Source organism: Periplaneta americana, chromosome 3 (assembly GCF_040183065.1).
Source record: "Periplaneta americana isolate PAMFEO1 chromosome 3, P.americana_PAMFEO1_priV1, whole genome shotgun sequence".
NCBI lineage: Eukaryota > Metazoa > Arthropoda > Insecta > Blattodea > Blattidae > Periplaneta > Periplaneta americana.
Window position 1 is genome coordinate 35,283,210 of NC_091119.1, and position 13,972 is coordinate 35,297,181.

At 36.1% G+C, this 13,972-nt stretch overlaps 1 protein-coding gene across 1 annotated transcript in view; it reads left to right on the top strand.

The window, feature by feature from the left end:
- Positions 1–13,972, top strand: part of IntS8 (integrator complex subunit 8) — a 72,099-nt gene that overhangs the window by 5,251 nt on the left and 52,876 nt on the right. The window contains exons 5-8 of the mRNA XM_069822605.1: positions 524–760; positions 3,297–3,542; positions 7,420–7,681; positions 9,809–9,942. Coding sequence (XP_069678706.1) covers positions 524–760; positions 3,297–3,542; positions 7,420–7,681; positions 9,809–9,942 — 879 coding nt within the window. The remainder of the gene's footprint in view (positions 1–523; positions 761–3,296; positions 3,543–7,419; positions 7,682–9,808; positions 9,943–13,972) is intronic.

Here is a 13,972-nt window from a genome sequence, read left to right on the forward strand (position 1 = left end):
ATTAATTAGCTTTTTGAGCTCGGACTAAATAGAGAATCACAATAAATTTTTAAGTGGATTTTCTTAATTTTTCACCATTATTTCACCATAGTGTCCCCTTAATGGATTGAGCAAAAACCCCGAAAAATTCTGAACCAATGAACTACTTTATTTCATGTATGTCTTTTGGAAGATAGGTCAACTGTAACCAAGAATATGCAGACAACACGTCTTGCATTGGTGGATCATTCCTCAGAATGATACATAAGTCAAAACCTATCTATGTTGGATTATATTCTACACTAGTGACACACACAGTAACAAAGAAAGTTACAATAAAGAATAAACATTATTGCAACAGTGCAACTATGCAAGTTGGTGACATGATAGAAAACTGAACTCTTACAAATTGCTTAAACTGTAAAGAGAAAGCATGTGTCATTTTTGTGACACTGATTCTTTTCTTTTTTTTGTGTGTGTGTATAGGGATATTGCATAAAACGTCTTGTATAGAGATGAAGTACATTTTTATTTTTTTTTTCAGTTACATTTTGATTTAGGGAGCTTCCATTTCTTCCGCGAGGAGTACCCTCTATCAGGGGAATATATATCCAAGGCAGCACAGCTGAAGCAGCAGCTGGGCAATGAGGCCTCGGTGTACTGCACAGTGTCGAACGAGGACCTGCAGGGCTACAGCGAGGCTTGTGACATCACAGCACCAACTGCTTCCTCACACAACCTGACATACCAGCTTCATCGTGCAATCAGAGATCAGTACACTGTAAGTGCAGCACCAGATGATTTATTGGTTCCAGCAGTTTTCTTGCATTTGTAGGGAGTAGTAAGAATTCATCCTGCATCCTCTGTGAATGCTCTGGACTACCTAACCACATGGAAAACAAAGAAATTGAAGAGTGTGATCCCATAACGTGTTCAGTCCATTTTTGTGAAAGGACTGGGCTAGTTTTTTATCCATCGGTGTACAGACTGAGCAAGTTTTCAAGTGACATGCGCAATAGCACAATCTTTTAGACAAGGATTGGCGTTGTTTTGGAAGAAAATAAGCTTAAAATATAATGATGGAGGTCTAAAATATCATGTAATGTACTGTATAAATCATAAAACTGGCCAAATGGACTGAGCGAGTTTTGGTATACACTTTTCAATTCTTGATTGTACAGAGTGAGTCATACGTAAGAGACCAGCCTTCCTGTTTCTCTTGGCACAATAGTCTGTAGCTTTCACACAAACTGTTCTGCCATCTCACTGCACTGGAGTGTGGGAAATGATCTTTCGCATAACTAGTGAATTATTTGAATAATTTCGAGGGAAAAATTGTTCCGGAGCCGGGTATCGAACCCGGGACCTTTGGTTTAACGTACCAACGCTCTACCACTGAGCTACTCGGGAACTCTAACCGACACCGATCCAATTTTTCCCTCTATATCCACAGACCTCAAAGTGGGCTGACAACCGTCAAGCAACCAACTTCGAGTGTACACTAACTCCGTGTGACTTAAATTGTGGTTTTCTGTTAACGAACAGTGACGTGTATTATGCAAATCAAGATTTCAGGTATAACACCCTGTAAAGTTGATTTGAATAACTTGTCAGTTAGAGTTCCCGAGTAGCTCAATGGTAGAGCGTTGGTACGTTAAACCAAAGGTCCCGGGTTCGATACCCGGCTCCGGAACAATTTTTCCCTCGAAATTATTCAAATCAACTTTACAGGGTGTTATACCTGAAATCTTGATTTGCATAGTGAATTATTTATTCGAGGGAATGCAGAGAATTTTACTTGAAATTCAGAGCAGTTGCTCAAAACACATATTCCAGTGATGTAAGTTCTGGGACACTCATTGACGCTCCCTTTCCCCCTCCAATTTCCGCATTTACTTTTCTCCTTCCTTGCTTCTTCTGTTTACCATCCTCCTCTTCCTCTCTTCTGCTTATCTTTGTCTTCTTCTCCATCTACTCCTAGTTTCTATTTCCTTCTTCTGTCCTTTCCATTTTTCCTTCTCTCTTTTCTTTCTCCACATACTTCTCGCTCTTTTTTCTTCTCATCTTTCCTCTCCCCATTTCCCTCTCTTGTACTTGTCCTTTTTTCCTCTCCTTCTGCTTATCTTCCTCATTCCCTTTTCTTCCATTATTTCTCTTCTCACTCCTCATCTTCTTCTCTTTGTTTATCATCCTCTTACCTCTTTCCTCGTTCTTCTCCTGCCTTCCTTGTTCTCCAGCCTTTTCGTCCTCTTTATTCTGCATATATTTTTCTCCCACTTTTCCCACTCTTTTATCTGTCTTCTCCTTCAAATCTTCTTGTTCTTCGTCTTCTTATGTGAATCTCTCTGATTCCCATGCATATCTTCGTCTGATAATATTTTGCTATTTAGTTGTTATCACCATACAACTATGCTTCCAATCTCTTACTAGTATAGTTTGTTTTTTGCATTATCTGATTGATGTCTATGGCTTGGTCCACAATAAACCGGGAACAGAAATGGCAGTGAGAATGAGAACGGAAAAATTGTTAAAATACTCGTAGGCCTACATATATATATTATATATATATATATATATATATATATATATATATATATATATATATATATATATATATATATTCAGTTACATTCAGTGTGGGTACCTCTCCTGGTACAAATGACGAGCCAGCGCAGCATTGCCGTCCGCCTTACCGTACATGAAGTGTATCTCTGCCAGCTCTTGATTTGAATACATGTCGCACAGTCTAACGCCTACACAACACTGAATGTAACCTTCGCCTCGGAAAGAACTGTCAGAGTGCCCTCTTAATGTCTCCTTTGACGGCAATGACCTGCGGAAAGAAAAACGTTCCGGTGAATTTCAATGTTATGAAGGCCATAACTCGGAAATGAAGCATTTCCGGACACATGTTGTGATGAACTATTTTGATTGTCTACATGTGGGAAATACATACCTGAAATTATGCCCCGTATTTTTAAACACCCTGTATATATATAAATTTGAGTATTCACAATTAATTAGATGCTTGCCAAAACCTGGGAACGGAATGTGCAACTGGCAAATTTTAACTTACCCGTTCTCGTTTCTGATCAGAGCCTACTAGATTCTTTCTGTTGTCATCATAAAGCTGTTTGGTCGTCGTATATTTTGTAGCAAATCATCTCTTGTTAGTTATAAACTTGTCTTGCTCTGCCTCGTACCTTTGTAGTGAAAACAAAACAGTGATATTTCCTTCTGTTTATGAACTTATGTTACAAAACAAAGCAGAGAAGAAAGTTACATATATGCTGTAATGATTATGCTTGTCATTGCAGGGCATAGTTTCCATCCTGCAGGCAGACAATTTGCGCCAAGAAATCCCACAAGTGTACCGGGACACGCTGGAGCTGGACATTCAAGGCGCCATGTCCAGCCGCAAGTTCACAGTGGCCCGCGACCTGCTTCTGCAAGTGCAGACACTGAACGTGGTGCACCGGGTGGTGGCAGGCACACTCACCTGTGGCGACTATGTGCACAGGCTGGGTCAGGGCGGCTCCAAGGCCATCGACATTCTCCTCAATGTAAGAGTTCTCCTTCTGCTGCACTTGTCTTCTCCCTCTCCTCCCATTTCCTCTTTTCTGTTTTTTTCTCTTTAAGTCTCGTTTCCAGGTATACCACAACGACTAGGTATCCATTGAAATGTTATTTCCTTTTTGAGTTCTTTTAGTTTACTTAGTTATTTCTGAATTGGAATAATTCTATGTGCATATAGATTTGGTACATATTTAATTATATTAAATATAGCCCCCTTGGAGTCGGTAAGTATGCAAATAGATTTTTCAGAAATTTGAGTAACACACTGAAGAGCAGCATCAATAGCTAGCAATTCAGTGTCAAGACTGGAGGAGGATGAACATGGTATGAAATAACTTTCTTGACATTTTGGAATATAATACCCTGCTCTTGATATCACATTGTCACTCAATTGTACCTACACCGATTTCACATTTCTGATAATCCTACTTGTCTGTGGTGTAATAATCATGATGAAGATCTGGAACACATTCTTCTATACTGTCCATCCATAAACCACAACAGAAGTAAATTAAAATCATCAGTACCAGTTGCAGAAGACACAGCCCTACACCCCACCTCTGGCTAGTAGCAACAGGCATCTTTAATTAACACCGATCAAAATACCCCTCATTTCTCGTGGAAAACAACTGAATAGACTACAGTGGACTATAGTGGACTCTATGTTGTCAGCAAACAGCTGGATACATTAAGAAGATTAATTGATTCTCTTTAAGTCTACCATTTTATTCTTTGTCTTCTGTATTTCTTTTTGTTTCTTGTTTTCCTAGTTCTTTTGCTGTGCCTGTTTCTTCCTTTTTTCATTGCTATAAATGAAGAAATTAACGTAGTCTATTACATACGAGTGTCCTAAATTGATGTATACTCTTTGAAAATGAAATGAGATAGAAATACGATTTTTCAGGTTTATGATTCAGAAGGTACATTTCCAGGTCATTTGGTTTCTTTTGTACAGACTGTAAAATTTTTCCTTTGTCAGAAGAGAGCCAATTGTTGACCCATAGGTTTGTAAAATGAGACTTTACTGAAGCAAAAGCATTGGATAGAGATATCACTTGAAGAGGTCTTGGTTACAAATATGTTGCCTGTTTGCAATATTATCGACTTTCTCGTTTCCAGGTATACCACAATGACTAGGTATCCATTGAAATGTTATTTCCTTTTGGAGTTCTTTTAGTTTACTTAGTTATTTCTGAATTGGAATAATTCTATGTGCATATAGATTTGGTACATATTTAATTATATTAAATATAGCCCCCTTGGAGTCGGTAAGTATGCAAATAGATTTTTCAGAAATTTGAGTAACACACTGAAGAGCAGCATCAATAGCTAGCAATTCAGTGTCAAGACAGGAGGAGGATGAACATGGTATATGTACCCTGCTCCTGATGTCCCATTATATTAAGATTTAGAGATCCATCTGTATAAATTTGAAGGTGATTCTTATATGTGCTACAGAGCAGTTCCATGGCATCTAACTTAAGAATGTATGGAGGATCGTTTTTGGAATGATTTCCTGGAATTTGTATGCTATGTTCTGGAATCACCCATTTCCATGGAGGAATTTCGTTCACAACTGGAGTTTTAGCATTTGATGAATGTAAGTGGATACTGAAATGTTATTGTAAAATGGAGAATGTTGTTGAGGTTGAACGATGTTGGAGGGTTGAATTTGGAACACAACCACCAACAAAGTTAACTATCACAAGAATCCGAGACAAGTTTGAAGTCGACTGAATGGTATAAGATGTGTTGAAAGAGCGGTGCAGAAGAAAGAGAAGTTCCACCGATAACAAGTGTTTTGATGCAGTCATGCAGGCTTTTGCACAATCCCCAAATAAGTCAATGATGCAATGTTCTCGTGAGATTGGTATCAGCCAATCCAGTGTTCATTGAATTTTGCGAGCTCAAAAATGGAAGCCTTACATTCCGAGACTTGTCCATGCACTAAATGAGGACGACCCAGATAGGCAATTGGAATTTTGTGAGTGGTTCTTGAACATGTTTGATGAAAGGGAAGATTTTCAAGACCTAATTGTTTGGTCAGATGAAGCCACATTTAAACTTAATTGTACAATTAACCAGCACAACTGTGTGTACTGGGCTAACAAAAACCCACACATCTTTCAAGAAAAGGTCGTCAATTTTCCAGGAGTAACAGTATGGTGTGGTCTGTCTTCCAGAGGAATAATTGGGTCGTACTTCTTCGAAGGGACTGTCATGGGTGAGAAATGCCTGCAAATATTGGAAACCACGATTCCACGTCTTAATGACCTCTCTGAGAATGAAAATGGATTTTACTTTCAACAAGACGGGGCTCCAGCTCACTTTCATATGTCAATGTGAGGAATTTTCTCGAGCGCACACTCAATCAGAGATGGATAGGATGAAGAGGAAGTGCTGCGGAGTTCCCGCCTCAATCTCCGGATTTAACCCCTCCAGACTTCTACATATGGGGAGCTCTAAAGAACACAGTGTACACCACAAAACCACAAACACTGGAGGAACTGAGAGTTCAGATTGAACACGCCTGTAATGATATTCCAGTTGGTATGTCGCTCTGTTGTACGTCGTTGTTGGGAGTGTACTGTGGCGGAAGAGAGGATTTTGAACATGTACGAGCTTAAGGAATACAAAGCAGCAAAAATCGTAATTCTGTCTCATCTCATTGCTGAGAACTAGTGTTTCAAAATGTGTATACATCAATTTGGAATACACTGTATTTCAGATTCCATGTGATTATTTTTTTCTGTTTTGAAAGAAGTGTTGTATTGAATTTTATAACTTGACACAATATATTATTGTGGTGAATTTGTTATTTTGAAGCCTCTTTGATAGACTTTGGAAAGCCATTTCGTATATAACAGTTACTCCATATTATGAGTTGTAATAGTTAAGAGAAAATCCACAAACGATTAGGAATTCTACTTGGAGCAAGTAAAGAAATAGATTTGGAAGTAAATTCCGAAAGGACAAAGTATATGATTATGTCTCGTGACTAGAATATTGTACGAAATGGAAATATAAAAATTGGAAATTTATCCTTTGAAGAGGTGGAAAAATTCAAATACCTGGGAGCAACAGTAACAAATATAAATGATACTCAGGAGGAAATTAAACACAGAATAAATATGGGAAATGCCTGTTATTATTCGGTTGAGAAGCTTTTATCATCCAGTCTGTTGTCAAAAAATCTGAAAGTTAGAATTTATAAAACAGTTATATTACCGGTTGTTCTGTATGGTTGTAAAACTTGGACTCTCACTTTGAGAGAGGAACATAAGTTAAGGGTGTTTGAGAATAAGGTGCTTAGGAAAATATTTGGGGCTAAGAGGGATGAAGTTATAGGAGAATGGAGAAAGTTACACAACGCAGAACTGCAAGCATTGTATCCTTCACCTGACATAATTAGGAATATTAAATCCAGACGTTTGAGATGGGCAGGGCATGTAGCACGTATGGGCGAATCCAGAAATGCATATAGAGTGTTAGTTGGGAGGCCGGAGGGAAAAAGACCTTTGGGGAGGCCGAGACGTAGATGGGAAGATAATATTAAAATGGATTTGAGGGAGGTGGGATATGATGATAGAGACTGGATTAATCTTGCTCAGGATAGGGACCAATGGCGGGCTTATGTGAGGGCGGCAATGAACCTCCGAGCTCCTTAAAAGCCAGTGAGTAAGTAAGTAATAGTTATTTATATTGTGAGTTGTCTCTCTTTTCCTAATTAATTCAGATAGGTCAAGCTATGTATATGTGAGACTGAGAATTGGCTGTAGGAGACACATCACATCTTACAGTGTGTTACAAGGATTGTTAAGTGATGTCTTCTGTAATGAAAACTATTTTTCTTGTGTCATCTAGGCACTGAAGCACGTGTTGGCAAATCCTAACGACATAGAAAAGGAGCGCATAAAGCTGTTCGTACTCCAGTTAGTGGAATGTGGAGATGTAGATGGGCTTCCTGAACGATTTCTGTCTTGTGGATATTTGGTTGAATTGTTCTCTCCTCGTGAGCTAGAAGAAGTAACCAGAAAGACAGCAGCTGTAGGGAGAGATGACGCCATGGACATTCCTGAACTGCTTCTTAAGACCAACTGGGACATGCCTGACTTTGCAGCATGCAGTAAGTGAATGAGTTCATGCCCATTTGTTTGCTTATTTGGCATCATTTATTTATTTAGAGAGGCTCTCTCTCTTTTCTCTCCCTCTTTCTTTGTTTTATTCTTATAATAATATTAATAATAATAAATTAGCTCATAAATTAAGTTACTACTTTACCTTATAGGTTTATCTAAATTTAAATAAATATGTAGTCTACTAGTCGTTACCTTAACTGAAGATATTGCTGGAGAACCTTTTAAGTGTAGTGTAAATATTCGTAATTTAAATATGTATTGTATTGATTAAGGCTGGTTGAGTGGAAGAGAAGGTCTTATGGCCTCAGCGAAAATAAAACATTATTATTATTATTTTTATTATTATTATTATTATTATTATTATTATTAATAATAATAATAACAATAACAATAATAATAGTAATAATGATAATACTAATAATAATAATAATATTAATAATAATAACATTAACAATAATAATAATAATAATAATAATAATAATAACAACAATAATAATACTAATGATACTAATAATAGTAGTAATAATAATAACAATAATAATAATACTAATAATAATAGTAGTAATAATAACAATAATAATAATAATAACAATAATAATAACAATAGTAATAACAATAATAATAATACTAATAATGATAATAGTAATAATAATAATAACATTAACAACAATAATAACAATAATAATAGCAATAATAATAATAATAATAACAATAATAATACTACTAATAATAGTAGTAATACTAATAATAATAATAATAATAACAATAACAATAACAATAATAATACTAATAATAGTAATAATAATAACAACAATAATAATAATACTAATAATAATAGTAGTAGTAGTAATAATAATAACAATAATAACACTAATAATAATAATAATAATAACAATAATTATAATAATAACAATAATAACAATAACAATAATAAAAATAACAATGATAACAATAATAACAACAATAATAATAATAACAATAACTACAATAATAATAATAATAATACTAACAACAATAATAACAATAACAATAATAATAATAACAATAATAGTAATAATGTAGAGGGAACCTCTTTTTAACGAATCTCAGATGGATTACTTTTTTTTTTTTCCTTAAAGGGAGTTTACATAAAATGGAAAGGAAAGGCTAAAATAAGTAATAGAAACAAAGATAATTTAAAAAACAATTATATAGGTACGTAAAACAAGACTGAGTAGATAGTAGATAGATTTATTGATATAGTTCACAAAAGTACAAAACTTATAAAACAAGACTGAACATGTCAAATATTTAAATAAAACAGAAATATCCTGTAAATTAAAGAATTTACCCCTTTATGAGCAAAGGCTCATGGTCGGGAGTTCAAAACCACACTGTAGATAAGCAAAAAGAACAAGAAGACAAAAAAAGGAATTAATATAAGCAACAAAATAGCACAGATTACAAAAACAAGAGCCCAAATCCATTTGCCAGGCATCAAAGTAATTCAATGTGCATCCGACAACTGTGCATCAAATTCTGCATAAGTGGCTGGATTTACTTGGGCTTCTCTGAAATCCCGCTCGAATTTCTTCCACCTTTTCTTCTGTCACGGAACGCCGAGCTCCACCAGATTGTTTTAGGACACTGCCGGTCGAAAAGAACTTATTGAACCAGATCCTAATTGATTTTGCATCAGGTGCAACTCCTCCGTACACTCGTCTGTAATTTCGTTGCTTTGAAATCACGGATTTCGTCTCCACAAAATACCACACCACCGTTTGTCCGCGTTGCTGTGGAATCGCCATTTTTGCTTTTGCAATTGTTGCGCAACGTAGTGACAAAACAATCAACTTCAAACAAATGAAATACAAATTCTTTGAGTTTCTCTTTCTTTTAGTACCAGTCTCATTTCATAAATCCGCTTACCTTGTTAGCAGTGATTAATTGAAATCAGGGAGGTTTGAATGGAACACAGTGTACAATATATATATATATATATATATATATATATATATATATATGTATTTTACATTGCAAGATGGTAACGTCACTGATATGCTTTTTGATAAGGAATTGGCATTGTGGCAGATACACGATTGATGTATAAAACTATCTTATAATTGTTTTTGTAGAGAATTCAAGATTGGAAGTTGGAAATCTGGAGCAGCAGTTGATTCTGAGCTACAATGCAACAGAGATCAGAGGGCTTGTGGAGAAACTTGTGACTGCCAACCCAGCAAAACCTCAGTGGAGAATTAATAATAAGGTTTGGCTACTGCACTTCTATTCAGTCAGACTTACTCATAGTCTGCATTACTGTTAATTGGACTCTTGAATAAATAAAAGAACATTTCGTATCCCTCGCTCAATTTCTTTTTGCCCTGCCCAAATTCCTTTGTTTCACATATTCGTAAGATTTGTAGTTTTCTTTGTTTCATCATCTGTATCAGTTCTTCTATTCTTCCTGTACAATTCAATGTATTTATATTTAATGTACTAATTCGTGAACAGTTGTTTTTGCTGTGTCGTAATTTTTTGTTAACCATTCCGAGACATACTTGTTTCTTGAAACCAAACTATTAAATTTAAAAGTGAAAGGAAGACGACCAATGGGAAGACCACGTGAAAGATGGATAGATCAATTTCAGAAGAACTTACAAGAATGGGAATACAAGTGGGATGAAATAAACAGGAAAAAAGCTTGGGAAGACGGAGACGAATGGAGGCATATTTGGAATCAACCTTCCGAAAGGAGGACACAATAAGAGGAGGATGATGATGATGATGATGAAATAAATAAAAGAATTGCTACTTTTAAACCACTCGTCACTATGACACAAAAGTGTAAGCAAAAGTTGTTCATTATTATTTTTCACAAATATAACTTATTGTTCTATACTTCTTTGTGTTGGGAAACACGGAAATTTTACTTGAAGCAAGTAAAGCGATCGGTTTGGAAGTAAATCCCGAAAAGACAAAGTATATGATTATGTCTCGTGACCAGAATATTGTACGAAATGGAAATATAAAAATTGGAGATTTATCCTTCGAAGAGGTGGAAAAATTCAAATATCTTGGAGCAACAGTAACAAATATAAATGACACTCGGGAGGAAATTAAACGCATAATAAATATGGGAAATGCGTGTTATTATTCGGTTGAGAAGCTCTTATCATCCAGTCTGCTGTCCAAAAATCTGAAAGTTAGAATTTATAAAACAGTTCTGTATGGTTGTGAAACTTGAACTCTCACTCTGAGAGAGGAACATAGGTTAAGGGTGTTTGAGAATAAGGTGCTTAGGAAAATATTTGGGGCTAAGCGGGATGAAGTTACAGGAGAATGGAGAAAGTTACACAACACAGAACTGCACGCATTGTATTCTTCACCTGACATAATTACTTACTTACTGGCTTTTAAGGAACCCGGAGGTTCATTGCCGCCCTCACATAAGCCCGCCTTTGGTCCCTATCCTGAGCAAGATTAATCCAGTCTCTATCATCATATCCCACCTCCCTCAAATCAATTTTAATATTATCCTCCCATCTACGTCTCGGCCTTCCCAAAGGCCTTTTTCCCTCTGACCTCCCAACTAACACTCTATATGCATTTCTGGATTCGCCCATACGTGCTACATGTCCTGCCCATCTCAAACGTCTGGATTTAATGTTCCTAATTATGTCAGGTGAAGAATACAATGCGTGCAGTTCTGTGTTGTGTAACTTTCTCCATTCTCCTGTAACTTCATCCCTCTTAGCCCCAAATATTTTCCTAATCACCTTATTCTCAAACACCCTTAACCTATGTTCCTCTCTCAAAGTGAGAGTCCAAATTTCACAACCATAAAGAACAACCGGTAATATAACTGTGTTATAAATTCTAACTTTCAGATTTTTTGACAGCAGACTGGATGATAAAAGCTTCTCAACCAAATAATAACAGGCATTTCCCATATTTATTCTGTGTTTAATTTCCTCCCGAATATCATTTATATTTGTTACTGTAGCTCCAAGATATTTGAACTTCTCCACCTCTTCAAAAGATAAATTTCCAATTTTTATATTTCCATTTCGTACAATATTCTGGTCACGAGACATAATCATATACTTTGTCTTTTCGGGATTTACTTCCAAACCTATCTCTTTACTTGCTTCCAGTAAAATTCCCGTATTTTCCCTAATTGTTTGTGGATTTTCTCCTAACATATTCACGTCATCCGCATAGACAAGCAGCTGATGTAACCCGTTCAATTCCAAGCCCTCTCTGTTATCCTGGACTTTCCTAATGGCATACTCTAGAGCAAAGTTAATAAGTAAAGGTGATAGTGCATCTCCTTGCTTTAGCCCACAGGGAATTGGAAACGCATCTGACAGAAACTGACCTATACGAACTCTGCTGTAAGTTTCACTGAGACACATTTTAATTAATCGAACTAGTTTCTTGGGAATACCAAATTCAATAAGAATATCATATAATACTTCCCTCTTAACCGAGTCATTGTTCTGGTACAATCTCCTTTTCCCAAATAGCAAGTACAAGCTTATAAATTTCTTTAGATAATGCGCTTCCACCCTTTTGTATTAATTCTGCTGGAATTTGATCGATACCTGGAGACTTATAATTTTTCAGATTTTCTATCGCAATTTCGACTTCAGAAAGTGTGGGTTGGGGTATAAATGGCTCAGCAGTTTGTATTTCAATTTCGTCCCGATCATTTCTATTTGACCTATGTATATTTAGGAGTTGTCCAAAATAGTTTTTCCATCTGTTAAGGATTGAATGAGCATCTGCAAGCAAGTCACCATTCTCATCCTTGATCACGTTTACCCTTGCCTGATATCCATTCTTGAATTCTTTTATGCCCTTATATAAATCTCTAATGTTTTTATTTTTACTATTTGTTTCTATCTCCTTCAGTTTTTCCTTCAGGTAATCTCTCTTTTTATTCCTAAGCGTACGATTTGCTTCCCGTCTTTTATTGAAATAATTATCTCTATTCACCTGAACTGTAAGAATTTCAGTTTTGCCTGTTTCCTTCTTTCTACTACCATGCAACAATCTTCATCAAACCACGGTTTCTTTTTCTTAGTTTCATGATAACCTATGCTCTATTCAGCTGCAATTTTGATATTATATCGAATATTTTCCCACATGCTGTTAACATCTAACTTTTCCTCAACTTCGTCGGAACTTGCTAATACGTCAAACCTATTTGAAATTTCGACCTGATAATTTTGCTTAGTTTCCTCGTCCTTTAATTTCGGAATATTGAATCTTCTAATATTAACTTGTTGCTCTACTCGCTTGGCTACTGATAGTCTTTCTCTTAGTTCACCAATTACCAAATAATGGTCAGAATTACAGTCTGCCCCCCTGAAGGTACGAATGTCTACTATACTAGTATGTCTTCGTTTATCTATCAAGATGTGATCTATCTGGATATGTGCCAATCCATCTGGAGAAGTCCAAGTATGTTTATGTATATCCTTATGGGGGAATGTTGTACTTTTGACAATTAAATTTTTCGATGTGGCAAAGTTGACTAACCTAACTCCATTGTCATTACTAATTATGTGTAGGCTCTCTTTTCCAATAGTCGGTTTAAAGATATCCTCCTGTCCTACTTTAGCATTGAAATCCCCCAATAAAATTTTCATGTGATATCTAGGTAACTGATCAAAAGTATGTTCCAATTCCTCATAGAAGCTATCCTTTATATGGTCGTCTTTCTCTTCTGTAGGGGCATGAGCATTTATAACTACGATATCGCACCATCTACCCTTAAGTACTAAATACGATAACCTGTCACTGATAAATTCGACCTTTTTTACTGCTGATTTTATTCTTTTATGAATAAAGAATCCTGTTCCTAATTGGTGATTATCGTTTCCTTCCCCATAATACAACAAATAATCTCCTATTTGCGTTATGCCGTTCCCATCTAACCTAACCTCCTGTACTCCCACAAAGTCTATTCTATATCTAGCTAGTTCTTTCGCTACTAATGTTACCCCTCCTGTTCTATATAGACTTGTAACATTCCAAGTACTCACCTGACATAATTAGGAACATTAAATCCAGACGTTTGAGCTGGGCAGGGCATGTAGCACGTATGGGCGAATCCAGAAATGCATATAGAGTGTTAGTTGGGAGACCGGAGGGAAAAAGACCTTTAGGGAGGCCGAGACGTAGATGGGAGGATAATATTAAAATGGATTTGAGGGAGGTGGGGTATGATGATAGAGACTGGATTAACAGGATAGGGACCGCTGGCGGGCTTATGTGAGGGCGGCAATGAA